The sequence below is a fragment of the Thalassophryne amazonica genome, chromosome 10, assembly GCF_902500255.1.
Source record: "Thalassophryne amazonica chromosome 10, fThaAma1.1, whole genome shotgun sequence".
Lineage (NCBI taxonomy): Eukaryota > Metazoa > Chordata > Actinopteri > Batrachoidiformes > Batrachoididae > Thalassophryne > Thalassophryne amazonica.
In genome coordinates, this window is record NC_047112.1 from 24,425,711 (window position 1) to 24,440,398 (window position 14,688).

Genomic DNA, 14,688 nt, shown 5'->3' on the forward strand with positions numbered 1-14,688 from the left:
CCGATTTTGTACATTAATCTCGCTATCCTGTTTATATCCTGTTCACACATGAATGAAAAATTCAGCTTTAGTCATGCTCCCGTCCTGCACTGGGCCCTAACCCCTCAGTTTGGAAACCACTGTACTAGTTTTGGACGTGTCAGCGGTGGAAGTATACCTATGTGGTCAGGCTCAGGAGCACTGACTGCTGCCTACTGGTCTCAGAGTACATTTATATAACTGCGTTTTAACAACTTTGGGGAATACGTCCTGCTCGTTACTGATCTTTGTGTCCACGGCTTGTCAGGCAGCTGCAGTGACGTTTTAAAAACACCACCACACATTGATCAGAGGAGCACGGAGACAGACGCACAGACCTCAGCGGGAAGAACCCAGGTGTCTCAACTTCAGCAATACGGATGTTATGAAATTAATACAAATACAATAATTACATCACCTAAAACAGTTCCACGATGCTATATGCAAGTTATACAATACTGCTGGGCTGGCTGTGGAACTGTGGTGTGGGTTCAGAAAAGGTTAGTGGAGTTTGTCTGGTGTTTGTCTGTCCTCTGTCATCAGTGTCAACGTAAGTCCATTGGGACCGCCGTGTTCCACAGTGCTGTTCATCACGGGTTAGTTATCTGCCAGGTATTTTCCTGAAAACATCAACAAAGAGTTAATTAAGTTAATTTTCAGTCAAGCATGTTGTTTTTCCTCAATCGCCTCAAGGTTTTATTACATAACAATGGAAGTAATGACAACAAACCTGATATTTGACGTAACAGATTCGCACTTCCCAGTCACACTTTGACAAAGATTTTTGTAGACGATAGATATTTCTACTAATTACGTATTAATAAATAATAAGAAAGTAGCTTCTCTATAAAGGTTACAGTGCATCTGGAAAGTATTCACAGCACTTCACTTTTTCCACATTTTATGTCACAGCCTTTTCCCAAAATGGACTCAATTAATTTTTTCCCTAAAAGTTCTACTCACAACATACCACAATGACAATATGAAAAAGCTTTTATTATTATTATTATTTTTGCAAATTTATTAAAAATTTAAAAAAAATCTAAGAAATCACATGTACATAAGTATTCACACCCTTTGCTCAATACTTTGTTGATGCACCTTTGGCAGCAATTACAGCCTCAAGTCTTCTTGAATATGATGCCACAAGCTTGGTGCACCTATCTTTAGGCAGTTTTGTCCATTCCTCTTAGCGGCACTTCTCAAGCTCCATCAGGTTGGATGGGGAGCGTCGGTGCACAGACATTTTCAGATCTTTCCAGAGATGTTCAATCAGATTCAGATCTGGGCTCTGGCTGGGCCACTCAAGGACATTCACAGAGTTGTCCTGAAGACACTCCTTTGATATCTTGGCTGTGTGCTTAAGCCCCTTTCACACCGGGCCCACTCTGAGTTGCGTCGTGCAGCATCATGATGATGCCACGTGGAAGCAACCCGCTGCCGAGACGATGTAGCTCAACGCCACAACAGCACGAGGGACGCAAAGGATGAAGCAAATCGGACGCCAAAAATTAAACATGTTTAATTTTTTTTACGTCCTGGGCTTGACGCAGAAATTAAGTGGTTTCAACGCAAGTCAGAGCAACGCGACGGTTCTCAATGTGAATGGAAGTCACACCCTCACAATACAACGTTACCCAATGCCAATTGTTTTTATACTGTGTATACAACGCAGTGAAACTACACACGCAAAGAGCACAGAAAAAAAAATGCTGACTGCAGCTGCTGCAGCTCCTCGCCCTTCTCTCACAAATGTTTAGATAAAGTCAATAAAAGTCCTGCTCACAGACTGATTGCCAGAGACAGGACATGTCCACATCCAGTAAAAAGTCCGTACATCTCCAGTCCACTCACGGACGATTTGTTTGCGCGCACACGTGAACAATTAAAAGAAAGAAAAAAAAAACTGTCTGGCTGCAGACAGCTCCTCGCTCTCCCCTCAAACTCTCTCATAATTGTGTTAAATAAAGGACAAAAAAAGGACATATGTCCTGCTCATTTACTCACGGACGGTTCATTTGCACGCACACAGCTTGCGGTCAAAGGAAGAAAGATATGTGTCTGTGTGTGATATGTGTCTTTTACTAAGGAGTGGCTTCTGTCTGTCCACTCTACCATACAGGCCTGATTGGTGGTGGTTGTTCTTCTGGAAGGTTCTCCTCTCTCCACAGAGGAATGCTGGAGCTCTGACAGAGTGTCCATTGGGTTCTTGGTCACCTCCCTGACTATTGCTCAGTTTTAGACAGGCGGCCAGCTCTAGGAAGAGTCCTGGTGGATCTGAACTTCTTCCATTTATGGATGATGGAGGCCACTGTGCTCATTGTGACCTTCAAAGCAGCAGAAATGTTTCCGTACCCTTCCCCAGATTTGTGCCTTGAGACAATCGTGTCTCAGAGGTCTACAGACAATTCCTTTGACTTCATGCTTGGTTTGTGCTCTGACATGCATTGTCAACTGTGGGACTTTCTATGTAGACAGGTGTGTGTCCTTCCAAATCATGTCCAGTCAACTGAATTTACCCCAGGTGGACTTCAATTAAGCTGCAGAAACATCTCAAGGATGATCAGTGGAAACAGGATGCACATGAGCTCAATTTTAAGCCTAATGGCAAAGGCTGTGAATATAAGGTCACGAGTTAGTGTCCAAGTCTCACAAGTATGCCGTAAGACTATAAAGACTCAGACATTAGTTCTCCTGCAAAGGTATCAGCATCACCAAACACTTCTGTCCATCAACCTCAACATGAACAGATATAATAATAATAATAATAATAATAATAATAATATAACAAAAATTCTATTATTAAAGTCCAGAAATGTGCCTCCTACAGTGTTTATGAGCCCGGGTTTTATTTTGGTTTAACTTTGGGTGGTTTCCATTATGTGAAATAGTCAATGGTTTAGTCTTGGTTACTATGACACAAGACTTCCTTGGTTTTGAGTGCTTTGCCTACTCCACAAACAACATCAGCTTGGTCTCAGGTGGTCTGAGTATGAAGCTCTACTCACCGTCATTTCCAGACCAACACACAGAGTTAATCAATACATTTTATTTAATGAATATAGTGTTTTAAACTGTGTCAAAACAACACTTTAAGGAAAATTTTAAAAGCTGTCTACTGTAAAAAATTCCATGCAAATAAATAAATAATATTGTTGCTGGTAGGAAAACTCCTACATATGTTGTATCTGAACTGAAGAACTGACCTGCTGCAAACCTCTTCTTGATGAGAGAGAAGCGGTATCCTGGCCCCGCCAGTTCAATGTCACAGCCTGACAGGGTGCTGCCTTCACTGGTAAACTGCACCGCCAATGGAGCAGGTTTACTGGGACCTTCTATTAACTGGAAACGAGCTAACAAGGATCCCACACCTAAGAGAAGGGATTATATTCACAATGATATCTGCATGGATCAGTGTCACAGTATAATCAACCAACATTATACAAATAATGATATTCAGTTTGACTTGTACAATAAGTTAAGATTTCGTTACCATTACAATCTGTTTGATTTAGTTTTGGATGTATTAAGAGTTCAATTTATGTAGCTTTGGATTCTCTTAGATTTATAAAAAAAAATTTAGTTTCACTTAGCTTTACTAGTTGTGAGTTAGCTGTATAGGCAGTAACATTTAGATTCATGAATGTAGCTTTATTTTCTCTTAGCTTTATTTCTAATTACTTTTAGATTCAGTTAGCTTTACATTTTGTTAGGCAGTTTTATGTTAATTTAGCTTTATAGTCTGTAACGTTTAAATTCATGTAGCTTGATATTCACATTTCTGAGTTTCAGTTAGCTTTATCTTCTGTTGAGTGGTTTTGTGTTAGGTATAAGGCAGTAACATTTGGAGTAATTTATCTTAATATTCTATTAGCTTTGTATTTAATTATTTCTGAGTTTCAGCTAGCTTTATATTGTGTTAGGTGGTTTGTGTTAGCTTTCTAGGCAGTAACCTTTAGATTAATTTAGCTTTACGTTCCCTTTGCTTTGTATTCCATTATTTAAACTTTGTTACTTTATTATTTTTATATTCAGTTAGTTTTATATGTCAACAGAATTTATATTCATGTAGCATTATACTCTCTTAGCTTTATATTTAATTATATTATATATATTATATAATATTTAGACTCAATTAGCTCTACATTGTTAGCTTTGTAATAGCGCCTCAATTCCACATAGCATATGGACTGTGTTTGTAATATAAGTGATGTGTCATCTGGTGTTCAATGCAAAGAAATGTATTTCTTTATATAGACCACAGCAGCCATGAGAGGCTGTTTTTCATCATCCGGTTGTGTAGCATACACACACGGAATACTATAGAGACAAAAATAAGAGATGACACATTTCCTTCTTACCCCTGCAAAAACAAGTATTCATAATGTGTAAAAGTCACTCAGCTACTTTTTTTTTTTACTTCTATAAATGCGCTTTGAATGTCAACATTTAAGAAACTGAAATGAAGGAACTAGCTTGCTAGCTTTCTAATGCTTTGTCAGTTTTCCAAAGCTAGCATCCTGGCACACAGCACAAAAAAAATCCATGGCAAAATTTCCATTTTTTTCAAGACACTTGAAAAAAGAAAACCCACCAGAAAAAAACAAACAAACAAAAAAATACCCGAAGGAGCTTTGCACTATGTCGAACATATTTTTCATTTCAGTTCATTTTTGTTCATTACAAATGCCTAGACCTTCCCAGATGAGTTGCTGGCGTTCTTTTCAGAACAGTTAATTTGGGTGAATCGCTCAAAAAAAAAAAAAAAAAAGGTTCAAAAAGCCATTGCTCTTGTCTTTACTGGAATTTGTAGTGGGTTGATTTGTGCACCAAAAATCGTAGTGCATTTGAGGAAATTATGGCACATTAATGGAAATGTGAAGCCATTGGATTGGCTTTATTTCCAGTTAGTTTGATTCAGTTCACTTTGTATTTAGTTAGATATCAGTTATATCTATTATAATACACAAGCAATTTTATATTCAGCAAGATTTTTAGATGTCCAAGTCTGTTCATTATTTCAATTAGGTACTTAGATGAGTCCTCTTGGTGGTACGGTAACACCTTCCACGTTTTATTATATGAAACAATCAGCTAGATAGTTGTCATGGCCTAGGCTGAGTACAGTTCAGGCAGAGGTAGAGGGAGTTGGCGGTTCGATTCTGATGGGGTAAATTTGGGCCCATTTGGATGGACTGTAGATTAAAGAAAAAACCCAAAGAGATCAATTATTGTCTATAAGAACATGCAATATGTATAATCTTTGCAGTTAAAAAAAAAATCAGAGAGTAGTATCATTTTTATCCAGAAGGGGACACTGCAGTCCTGGCCAGGTGTAAATCTGTGACAGATGAAATTGGCAATGACTTTGAATTATTTTTTTCCACAGAAATACAGAAGACAAAATTTTTTCAACATGGCTTAGCTTAAATGATATTTCAGGACATTTTCTAAATGGGCTTTGTTGTCTACTTTATGGCATTTCAAACATCCATTTTTTTGTTCTACAGTAATTATTTTTATACTTTTAGTTGTTGTACACACCGGTTTTATTGTTATGATGTGTTTTATATGTTCTTCCAATTTTGTTTAAAACAGTGTTTGGCTGTTTTCAAAAATTTTCTTCTTCTGTCTGTATTTGAGTACAAAATGCTATAAAATAAAAATACTGTTATTCATAGACAACAACAAATTAAAAGAAAAAAGTTGATTTTTTTTCAGCTGTTTTCATCTTGATGACACTAAACTTAAGCAGGACACCTTCTGTCAGAGCCTCAGTGCTCATCCCATGACTTTTTTTTTTAAATAATCAAAATACTGTTAATACATTGTACATACCTCCGTTTTCAGATTTCTGTGAGATGTCTGGAATTTTCCAAAGGATTCTCTGCTGTTCTGCATTCCTGTGTAGATTACAAAAAAACACAAAGAAAAATCCCACCAACACTTAACCTTCATATGTGTAAAGAGTCTGAGTACAACAACAACAACAACCATTCTTCTAAGACATCTCTGTTGCAGTATTCACGCTGAGTGAAATGCTTGTCTTATTTTATGTTGTATGCTAAAATGGCGTTAGCACCTTTAGCAGCTGTCGGCAGCAGGATCTGTTAGGTCCACTTAATGCACAATTACTGAGAAAATAAGCGGCTCATAACTTTTACTGTCCACACCAAAGTAAAACATTAGGAGAGCCACCCCAAAACCCTCATCAAAAATATGATTTAATAAGCATGTGATCTGATGCTAGCATATTCGCTGGTGGTTCAGACTCGAAGAGAGGGGCACGTTCAAAGTTTTTTCGACGCGCACTGAGCCACCCATGCACCACCCTGTTCGGCATTAATGAGTTAATCGTGTATCGATGCAGGACAAATGTAATGTGTCACTACTCGTCTGTACAGCAGAAAATGAGAGACGGCATTACAGATTTTACTGTTGAATTCCACGTCGCGTTGAACCTACTAAACAAATGGATGGAAACATTGTTCATCTGGAATAAATTCAAATGGGGCTGGTTCGAGCAAGAAGGACCAAAATGCCAACCCAACTTTTTTAAAAATCATATTTATACGGAAAAACTAAACACTCCCAGTAGTAAGTCTTTGATCTTATTACGTTTTCCAAGGACATAATAAAATGCTTGCCATTTACTTATTTGTCTGTCTGTTAGCAAGATTATGTCACTGCACAGATTTTGACAAAAGTTTCACCACAGATAGATATTAGGCGATGGAAGACTCCATTAAATTTTGGAGGTAATTCTGGATAAAGATTTCATGTTATATGGGCTTTGAAGGATTAGGTGTTGTGTGGGCCGCCAGAAGAGGAGGTACTGCTGGCCCACCACCAGAGGGCGCCCTGCCTGGAGTGCGGGCTCCAGGCACCAGAGGGCGCAGCCACCTCACAGGAGCAGCTAGGGTGACAGCTGTCATGCATCACCTGCAACAGCTGTTACCAATCAGCAGGGGTACATCAGCAGGACGACGTCTCCACCTCTTTGCCGAGATATCGTTCTACCTGGAAGGTAATATTCTCAGCTGACTGCTTGACAGTAACCTTTGTGATTTTTGTGAGTGATAACAGACCTTTTTTTCCAACGAGAGGTGGAGGTAGCTTTCCTGCCGTGCGGATTACTGGGTGCAAACGCGCCCACCTTTAATTGTGTTTTTGTTCCTCGCCAGCAGTACCAGGTCCGACACGCGGAGGCAGTGGCCACCTGGGAGTTCGGGACTTGGCGGCTCCAGTATTCCCGGGGTCTGGTGGCGGAGGAAATCGTGTGGTTCCGGTTCTGCTTTGGACAGGTGTCTCCTATCTTCGAGCCTGCCCACACGACACCTTTGTGAATTGATTCTGATCTATTGTTGTAATCTGTTGTATTTGTTGTGCACATTCACAACAGTAAAGTGTTGTTATTTGACCTACTCCATTGTCCGTTCCTTTGCGCCCCCTGTTGTGGGTCCGTGTACCGACACTTTCCCAACAGGATATCTCGGCCAGCGTCATGGATCCCGAGGGGCGTCAACCGGCTGTTGAACGGCCAATGGAAGAACAGGGCGCACAGGCGTCCGCAGGAGGAATGATCGGTGAGTTGCAGCGGATCCTCACCGCTTTCACCTCTCGGTTGGATTTAATGACCGAGCAGAACGTCCTCCTTAACCGCAGGGTGGAGGCTCTCGCCGCGCAGGTGGAAGCGCGCCCTCAGGGCGCTGCTGCGGCTCTCCCTCCTGTCGACCCTGTGCGTAACAGTGACGTTCCACAGGTCGTTCAACGACCCCTCCCACCTTCCCCGGAAGCATACATAAGCCCTCCAGAGCCGTACGGAGGTTGTGTGGAGACGTGCGCGGACTTTCTTATGCAGTGTTCGCTCGTCTTCGCACAACGTCCCGTCATGTACGCGACTGATGCTAGTAAGATAGCTTATGTCATTAATCTGCTTCGCGGCAAGGCACGCGCTTGGGCTACAGTGCTTTGGGAGCAAAATTCACGGCTCCTTCTGATATATGATGGGTTTGTGAGGGAGTTCAGAACAGTGTTCGATCACCCAAATAGAGGAGAGACCGCTTCAGCCGTGCTGCTGTCAATGAGACAGGAGCGCCGGAGCGCAGCTGTTTATGCAGTCGACTTCCGCATCGCGGCTGCGAGGTCCGGCTGGAATAACACTGCCCTCCGTGCCGCCTTCGTAAACGGACTGTCGTTGGTCCTGAAGGAGCTCCTGGTGGCCAAGGACGAACCGCGGGATTTAGACGGGCTTATTGATCTCGTTATACGATTAGACAATCGGTTAGAGGAACGCCGTCGGGAGCGAGGCAAAGGACGTGACCGGATACGCGCCGCCCCTCTCCCTTCCGGGTTCGAAAAGGGGCCGCCCTCCCCACGCTCCACAGCCGCAGCGCTTTGTGGGGCAACAGCTCCCCCTGGTGACGTTGTTAGGGAAACGCACAGGGCCAAAATGGGGAGGCTGATCCGTGGAGAGTGTTTTCTCTGCAGCTCAACAGAGCACACACAGAGAGACTGCCCCAAACGGCCAAAACGTCAACACTCACCCTTAGAGACTGGGCTAAGGGGGGGTCAAGACATTCAAGTGAGACACACACAAATTGCCACACGACTCCCAGTCACAATCCTGAGCGGGGATTTAACCCTTCAAGCCCGAGCACTGGTGGACACGGGGTCAGAAGGGAATCTGCTAGACAGCAGATGGGCAAAGGAGGTAGGGCTCCCTCTGGAGGCGCTTCCTTCGCCATTGCAGGTGCGGGCACTAGATGGCACCCTCCTCCCTTTACTCACACACAAGACACAACCAGTAACTCTGGTGGTGTCTGGAAACCACCGGGAGGAGATTGAGTTTTTTGTAACTTCTTCTACCTCCCGCGTGATTTTGGGCATCCCATGGATGTTAAAGCACAATCCCCGGATCGATTGGCCGTCTGGGGTGGTGGTTCAGTGGAGCGAAACCTGCCATCGGGTGTGTTTAGGATCCTCGGTTCCTCCCGGTTCCCAGGCTAAGGAGGAGGTCAAAGTCCCTCCCAATCTGACGGCAGTGCCGGTTGAGTACCACGATCTTGCTGATGTCTTCAGCAAGGATCTGGCACTCACCCTTCCCCCGCACCGTCCGTACGATTGTGCCATTGATTTGGTTCCAGGCGCTGAGTTCCCGTCCAGCAGGCTGTACAACCTCTCACGACCTGAGCGCGAATCAATGGAGACCTACATCCGGGACTCATTAGCTGCCGGGCTGATCCGGAACTCCACCTCCCCGATGGGGGCAGGTTTCTTTTTTGTGGGCAAGAAAGATGGCGGACTTCGTCCATGTATTGATTACAGGGGGCTGAATGAGATTACGGTTCGCAACCGATACCCGTTGCCATTATTAGATTCCATGTTCACCCCCCTGCATGGAGCCAAAATCTTTACTAAACTGGATCTTAGAAATGCGTATCATCTGGTTCGGATCCGGAAGGGAGACGAATGGAAGACGGCATTCAACACCCCATTAGGTCACTTTGAGTACCTGGTCATGCCGTTCGGCCTCACAAACGCCCCCGCGACGTTCCAAGCATTGGTTAATGATGTCTTGCGGGATTTCCTGCACCGATTCGTCTTCGTATATCTAGACGATATACTCATCTTTTCTCCGGATCCTGAGACTCATGTCCGGCATGTACGTCAGGTCCTGCAGCGGTTGTTGGAGAACCGGCTGTTTGTGAAGGGCGAGAAGTGTGAGTTTCACCGCACATCTTTGTCCTTCCTGGGGTTTATCATCTCCCCCAACTCCGTCGCTCCTGATCCGGCCAAGGTTGCGGCGGTGAGAGACTGGCCCCAACCCACTAGCCGTAGGAAGCTGCAACAGTTCCTCGGCTTTGCAAATTTCTACAGGAGGTTCATTAAGGGCTACAGTCAGGTAGTTAGCCCCCTGACAGCCCTGACCTCACCAAAAGTCCCCTTCACCTGGTCGGATCGTTGCGATGCCGCGTTCAAGGAGTTGACACGGCGCTTCTCGTCTGCACCCGTTCTGGTGCAGCCCGATCCTAGTCGCCAGTTAGTGGTTGAAGTGGACGCCTCGGACTCAGGGATAGGAGCCGTGCTTTCCCAGAGCGGGAAGACCGATAAGGTCCTTCACCCGTGTGCCTATTTTTCCCGCAGGTTGACCCCGGCCGAACGGAACTATGACGTCAGCAATCGAGAACTCCTTGCGGTGAAAGAGGCTCTTGAAGAGTGGAGACATCTGTTGGAGGGAACGTCCATGCCATTCACGGTTTTCACTGACCACCGGAACCTGGAGTATATCAGGACCGCCAAGCGGCTGAACCCCAGGCAAGCCCGCTGGTCACTGTTCTTCGGCCGTTTTGACTTCCGGATCACCTACCGTCCCGGGACCAAGAACCAGAGATCGGATGCCTTGTCCCGGGTACATGAAGATGAAGTCAAAGCGGAGTTGTCGGATCCACCGGAACCCATCATCCCGGAGTCCACTATCGTGGCCACCCTCACCTGGGACGTAGAGAGAACCGTCCGGGAGGCCCTGGCACGAAGCCCGGACCCCGGAACTGGGCCGAAGAACAAACTATACGTCCCACCAGAAGCTAGGGCTGCAGTCCTGGACTTCTGTCACGGCTCCAAGCTCTCCTGTCATCCAGGGGTGCGAAGAACCGTGGCAGTTGTCCGGCAGCGCTTCTGGTGGGCGTCCCTAGAGGCCGACGTCCGGGATTATATCCAGGCCTGCACCACCTGCGCCAGGGGCAAGGCTGACCATCGCCGGGCATCAGGTTTACTCCAGCCGCTGCCCGTGCCTCATCGCCCCTGGTCTCACATTGGCCTGGATTTTGTCACGGGCCTCCCGCCGTCCCAGGGTAACACCACCATCCTCACGATAGTGGACCGATTCTCCAAGGCGGCCCACTTCGTGGCCCTCCCGAAGCTCCCAACAGCCCAGGAGACAGCGGACCTCCTGGTCCACCACGTCGTCCGGCTGCATGGGATTCCAACAGACATCGTCTCCGATCGGGGTCCCCAGTTCTCCTCGCAAGTCTGGAGGAGCTTCTGCCGGGAACTGGGGGCCACGGTGAGTCTCTCGTCCGGGTACCACCCTCAGACCAACGGGCAAGCAGAACGGGTAAACCAGGAGGTGGAGCAGGCCTTGCGCTGCGTGACTGCCGCACACCCGGCGGCCTGGAGTACCCATTTGGCCTGGATCGAGTATGCCCATAACAGCCAGGTGTCTTCAGCCACCGGCCTCTCCCCTTTTGAGGTATGTCTGGGGTATCAGCCCCCGTTGTTTCCGGTGGTTGAGGGAGAGCTCGGTGTGCCCTCAGTCCAGGCCCACCTGCGGAAGTGCCGTCGGGTGTGGCGTGCCACCCGTTCTGCTTTGCTAAAGGCCCAGACGAGGGCAAAAGCCCATGCAGACCGTTGGCTGACCCCGGCCCCTGCGTATCGGCCTGGGCAGGAGGTGTGGTTATCCACAAAGGACATCCCCCTCCAAGTGGACTCCCCCAAGTTACAGGACCGTTACATCGGCCCATTCAAGATCCTGAAGGTCATCAGTCCAGCCGCAGTGAGGCTTCGGCTGCCGGCCTCACTGCGGATCCATCCTGTGTTTCATGTGTCCCGGATTAAACCTCATCACTCCTCACCCCTCTGTACTCCGGGTCCGGCGCCGCCTCCTGCCCGGATCATCGATGGCGAGCCGGCTTGGACTGTACGCCGGCTTTTGGATGTCCGTAGGATGGGCCGGGGCTTCCAGTATTTGGTGGACTGGGAGGGGTATGGCCCCGAAGAACGCTCCTGGGTGAAGAGGAGCTTCATCCTGGACCCGGCCCTCCTGGCCAATTTCTACCGCCGCCACCCGGACAAGCCTGGTCGGGCGCCAGGAGGCGCCCGTTGAGGGGGGGGTCCTGTTGTGTGGGCCGCCAGAAGAGGAGGTACTGCTGGCCCACCACCAGAGGGCGCCCTGCCTGGAGTGCGGGCTCCAGGCACCAGAGGGCGCAGCCGCCTCACAGGAGCAGCTAGGGTGACAGCTGTCACGCATCACCTGCAACAGCTGTTACCAATCAGCAGGGGTACATCAGCAGGACGATGTCTCCACCTCTTTGCCGAGATATCATTCTACCTGGAAGGTAATATTCTCAGCTGACTGCTTGACAGTAACCTTTGTGATTTTTGTGAGTGATAACAGACCTTTTTTTCCAACGAGAGGTGGAGGTAGCTTTCCTGCCGTGCGGATTCCTGGGTGCAAACGCTCCCACCTTTAATTGTGTTTTTGTTCCTCGCCAGCAGTACCAGGTCCGACACGCGGAGGCAGTGGCCACCTGGGAGTTCGGGACTTGGCGGCTCCAGTATTCCCGGGGTCTGGTGGCGGAGGAAATCTTGTGGTTCCGGTTCTGCTTTGGACAGGTGTCTCCTATCTTCGAGCCTGCCCACACGACACCTTTGTGAATTGATTCTGATCTATTGTTGTAATCTGTTGTATTTGTTGTGCACATTCACAACAGTAAAGTGTTGTTATTTGACCTACTCCATTGTCCGTTCCTTTGCGCCCCCTGTTGTGGGTCCGTGTACCGACACTTTCCCAACATTAGGTCCAAAAAAAAAAAAAAGCAGCCCCAAAGTCATGAAAACAAATTTCATGTTTTTTTTTTTTTTTTCCAAGTGCCCCTCACATCACTCGTTATTATAGTTCAACATGCCTGGGGTAACACTGTCATATTTTAACACTTAGCCAATATGCGTAAATTATGCGTTTAGCCACAATTATTTTCCTTCAGCCACATGATACAAATGGCACTGGCAGCCAAATTCACATTCACATCAGCTATCTACCTGAAATTCCTATGAACTGTGTGTGAGTATGAAAGACCTTTCTAGCGGCTGTGGCTAAAAGCTGTCCAATTCTTTTAGCCACAAGGCATTTGTCTTAGCATATTGCTACATGGCTAATAGGTAGCACTAGCCCAGCATGTGTCCTTGTAATTTTGGCAACCTGAGAGCAGATATAAAAACCTAGAATGAGAACCGGGGCCTGTGTGCAACCTGGGCTGGGCTCACAGGCTGACCTATTGCTTGTGTATAATCCATAAAAATCTTAATCATATCCGCTGGGTTTATTGCCATGAAGTGGTGTCAAACGTACCATGCAGCAGGAGGTAAAACAGCCTGAAGTTTTGAAACGCCCCCATCGACAGGGACGAGGAACTGGACGTTGTTGAGGGCCACTGGCGTCGTCATGGCATCCCCGTTGTATTTATAGTCTATCCTCAGATCTGTGCTGGTGGACTCACACCTCCAGTTCACTGCCAGGTTCAGAGGAGTGGACTGGAGGCCCTGTGCCGACACCTGGACAGAAAACAACAAAAAAGAGCATTGACAGAGGTGTAACTTCCCTCCTACCCTATTTACGGTTCAAATCTTTGTTTTGTGCGGCGCTGACCTGATACTTGAGCATGTCCACATTATAGTACGTCGCCTGTGGTTTCTGCTCAGCCACCTTTTTTAAATGAGAGATCAGGTTTGTCATGTTCACCCAAAAGTCCTTGGCATCACCCTTCGCTTGCGTGGTGGTGTCACTGTTTGGAACCACAGTTAAAACATGAACTTTTATCATGATTCTGATGATTACAACTCTAGCCTTCTTAAAATGTTATCTGACATAGCAGGAACTCATAATGTGTTACCAACAAGGAACTAGAAGGCACAGTCGTCTTCTGAGCATCCCCTGGTAGTAATTAATACCACGGCATTTAAGTGGCGTAGTGACGGCTTGGTCACTTTGGCAGGTAAACTTAGATATTCACTGAAGCGTGGCATTTGTGTTCTGACGCTGGATTTTAATATTAAAACAGCCAGTGGTGTTGCTGAACTAATCTTGCTAATAAATTGAGATTTGGATAAATAGAATATTGGTAGTTCTGATTTTAAAATGTAAAGCTCAAGGGTTAATAATTTTTAAGACTAGATATTGCAGTGTTTTTTTTTGGGGGGGGGGGGGGGGGGGGTAATGGTCTAGTGGTTAAGCGTTGGGCTTGAGACCAGAGGATCCTTGGTTGAAATCTCCAGCCTGACCGGAAAATCACTAAGGGCCCTCAGGCAAGGTCCTTAATCCCCTAATTGCTCCCGGTGTGTAGTGAGCGCTTTGTATGGTAGCACCCTGACATCGGGGTGAATGTGAGGCGTTATTGTAAAGCGCTTTGAGAGTCTGATGCAGATGGAAAAACGCTATACAAATGCAGTCCATTTACCATTTTGTTTTGCTTTTTTAGCTGAAATAAGCCAGCTGTGTTTTAACAAAAACCTACAAATATACAGTGAGGCAAATAAATATTTGATCCACTGTTCATTTTGCAAGTTTTCCCTCCTACAAAGAATGGAGAGGTCTGTAATTTTTATCATAGGTACACTTCAACTGTGAGCAACAAAATCGAAAAGAAAATCACATTGTATGATTTTTAAATAATTGTTCTCATCCTCCAAACACAGCGAGTGGAGTTGATGCCAAAAAACACTATTTTGGTCTCATCTGACCACATGACTTTCTCCCATGCCTCCTCTGGCCTGGACATGTGCTGGCATGAGGAGGGGGATCTTGTGTGACCTGCAGGATTTTAAACCATGATGGCGTTGTGTGTTACTAATGTAATCTTTGTGACTGTGGTCCCAGCTCTCTTCAGGTCATTG

At 46.2% G+C, this 14,688-nt stretch overlaps 1 protein-coding gene across 8 annotated transcripts in view; it reads right to left on the reverse strand.

Moving 5' to 3' along the window:
* Nucleotides 1–160: 160 nt before the first annotated feature.
* sgip1a (SH3GL interacting endocytic adaptor 1a) overlaps nt 161–14,688 on the reverse strand; it is a 159,077-nt gene continuing 144,549 nt past the window's right edge. For all 8 annotated transcript variants that reach the window (XM_034179581.1, XM_034179580.1, XM_034179576.1 and 5 more), the window contains 5 exons: nt 13,445–13,580; nt 13,148–13,350; nt 5,857–5,921; nt 3,225–3,389; nt 161–638 (listed from right to left, as the gene is read on the reverse strand). In XM_034179581.1, coding sequence (XP_034035472.1) covers nt 616–638; nt 3,225–3,389; nt 5,857–5,921; nt 13,148–13,350; nt 13,445–13,580 — 592 coding nt within the window. In that variant the 3' untranslated portion in view covers nt 161–615. The remainder of the gene's footprint in view (nt 639–3,224; nt 3,390–5,856; nt 5,922–13,147; nt 13,351–13,444; nt 13,581–14,688) is intronic.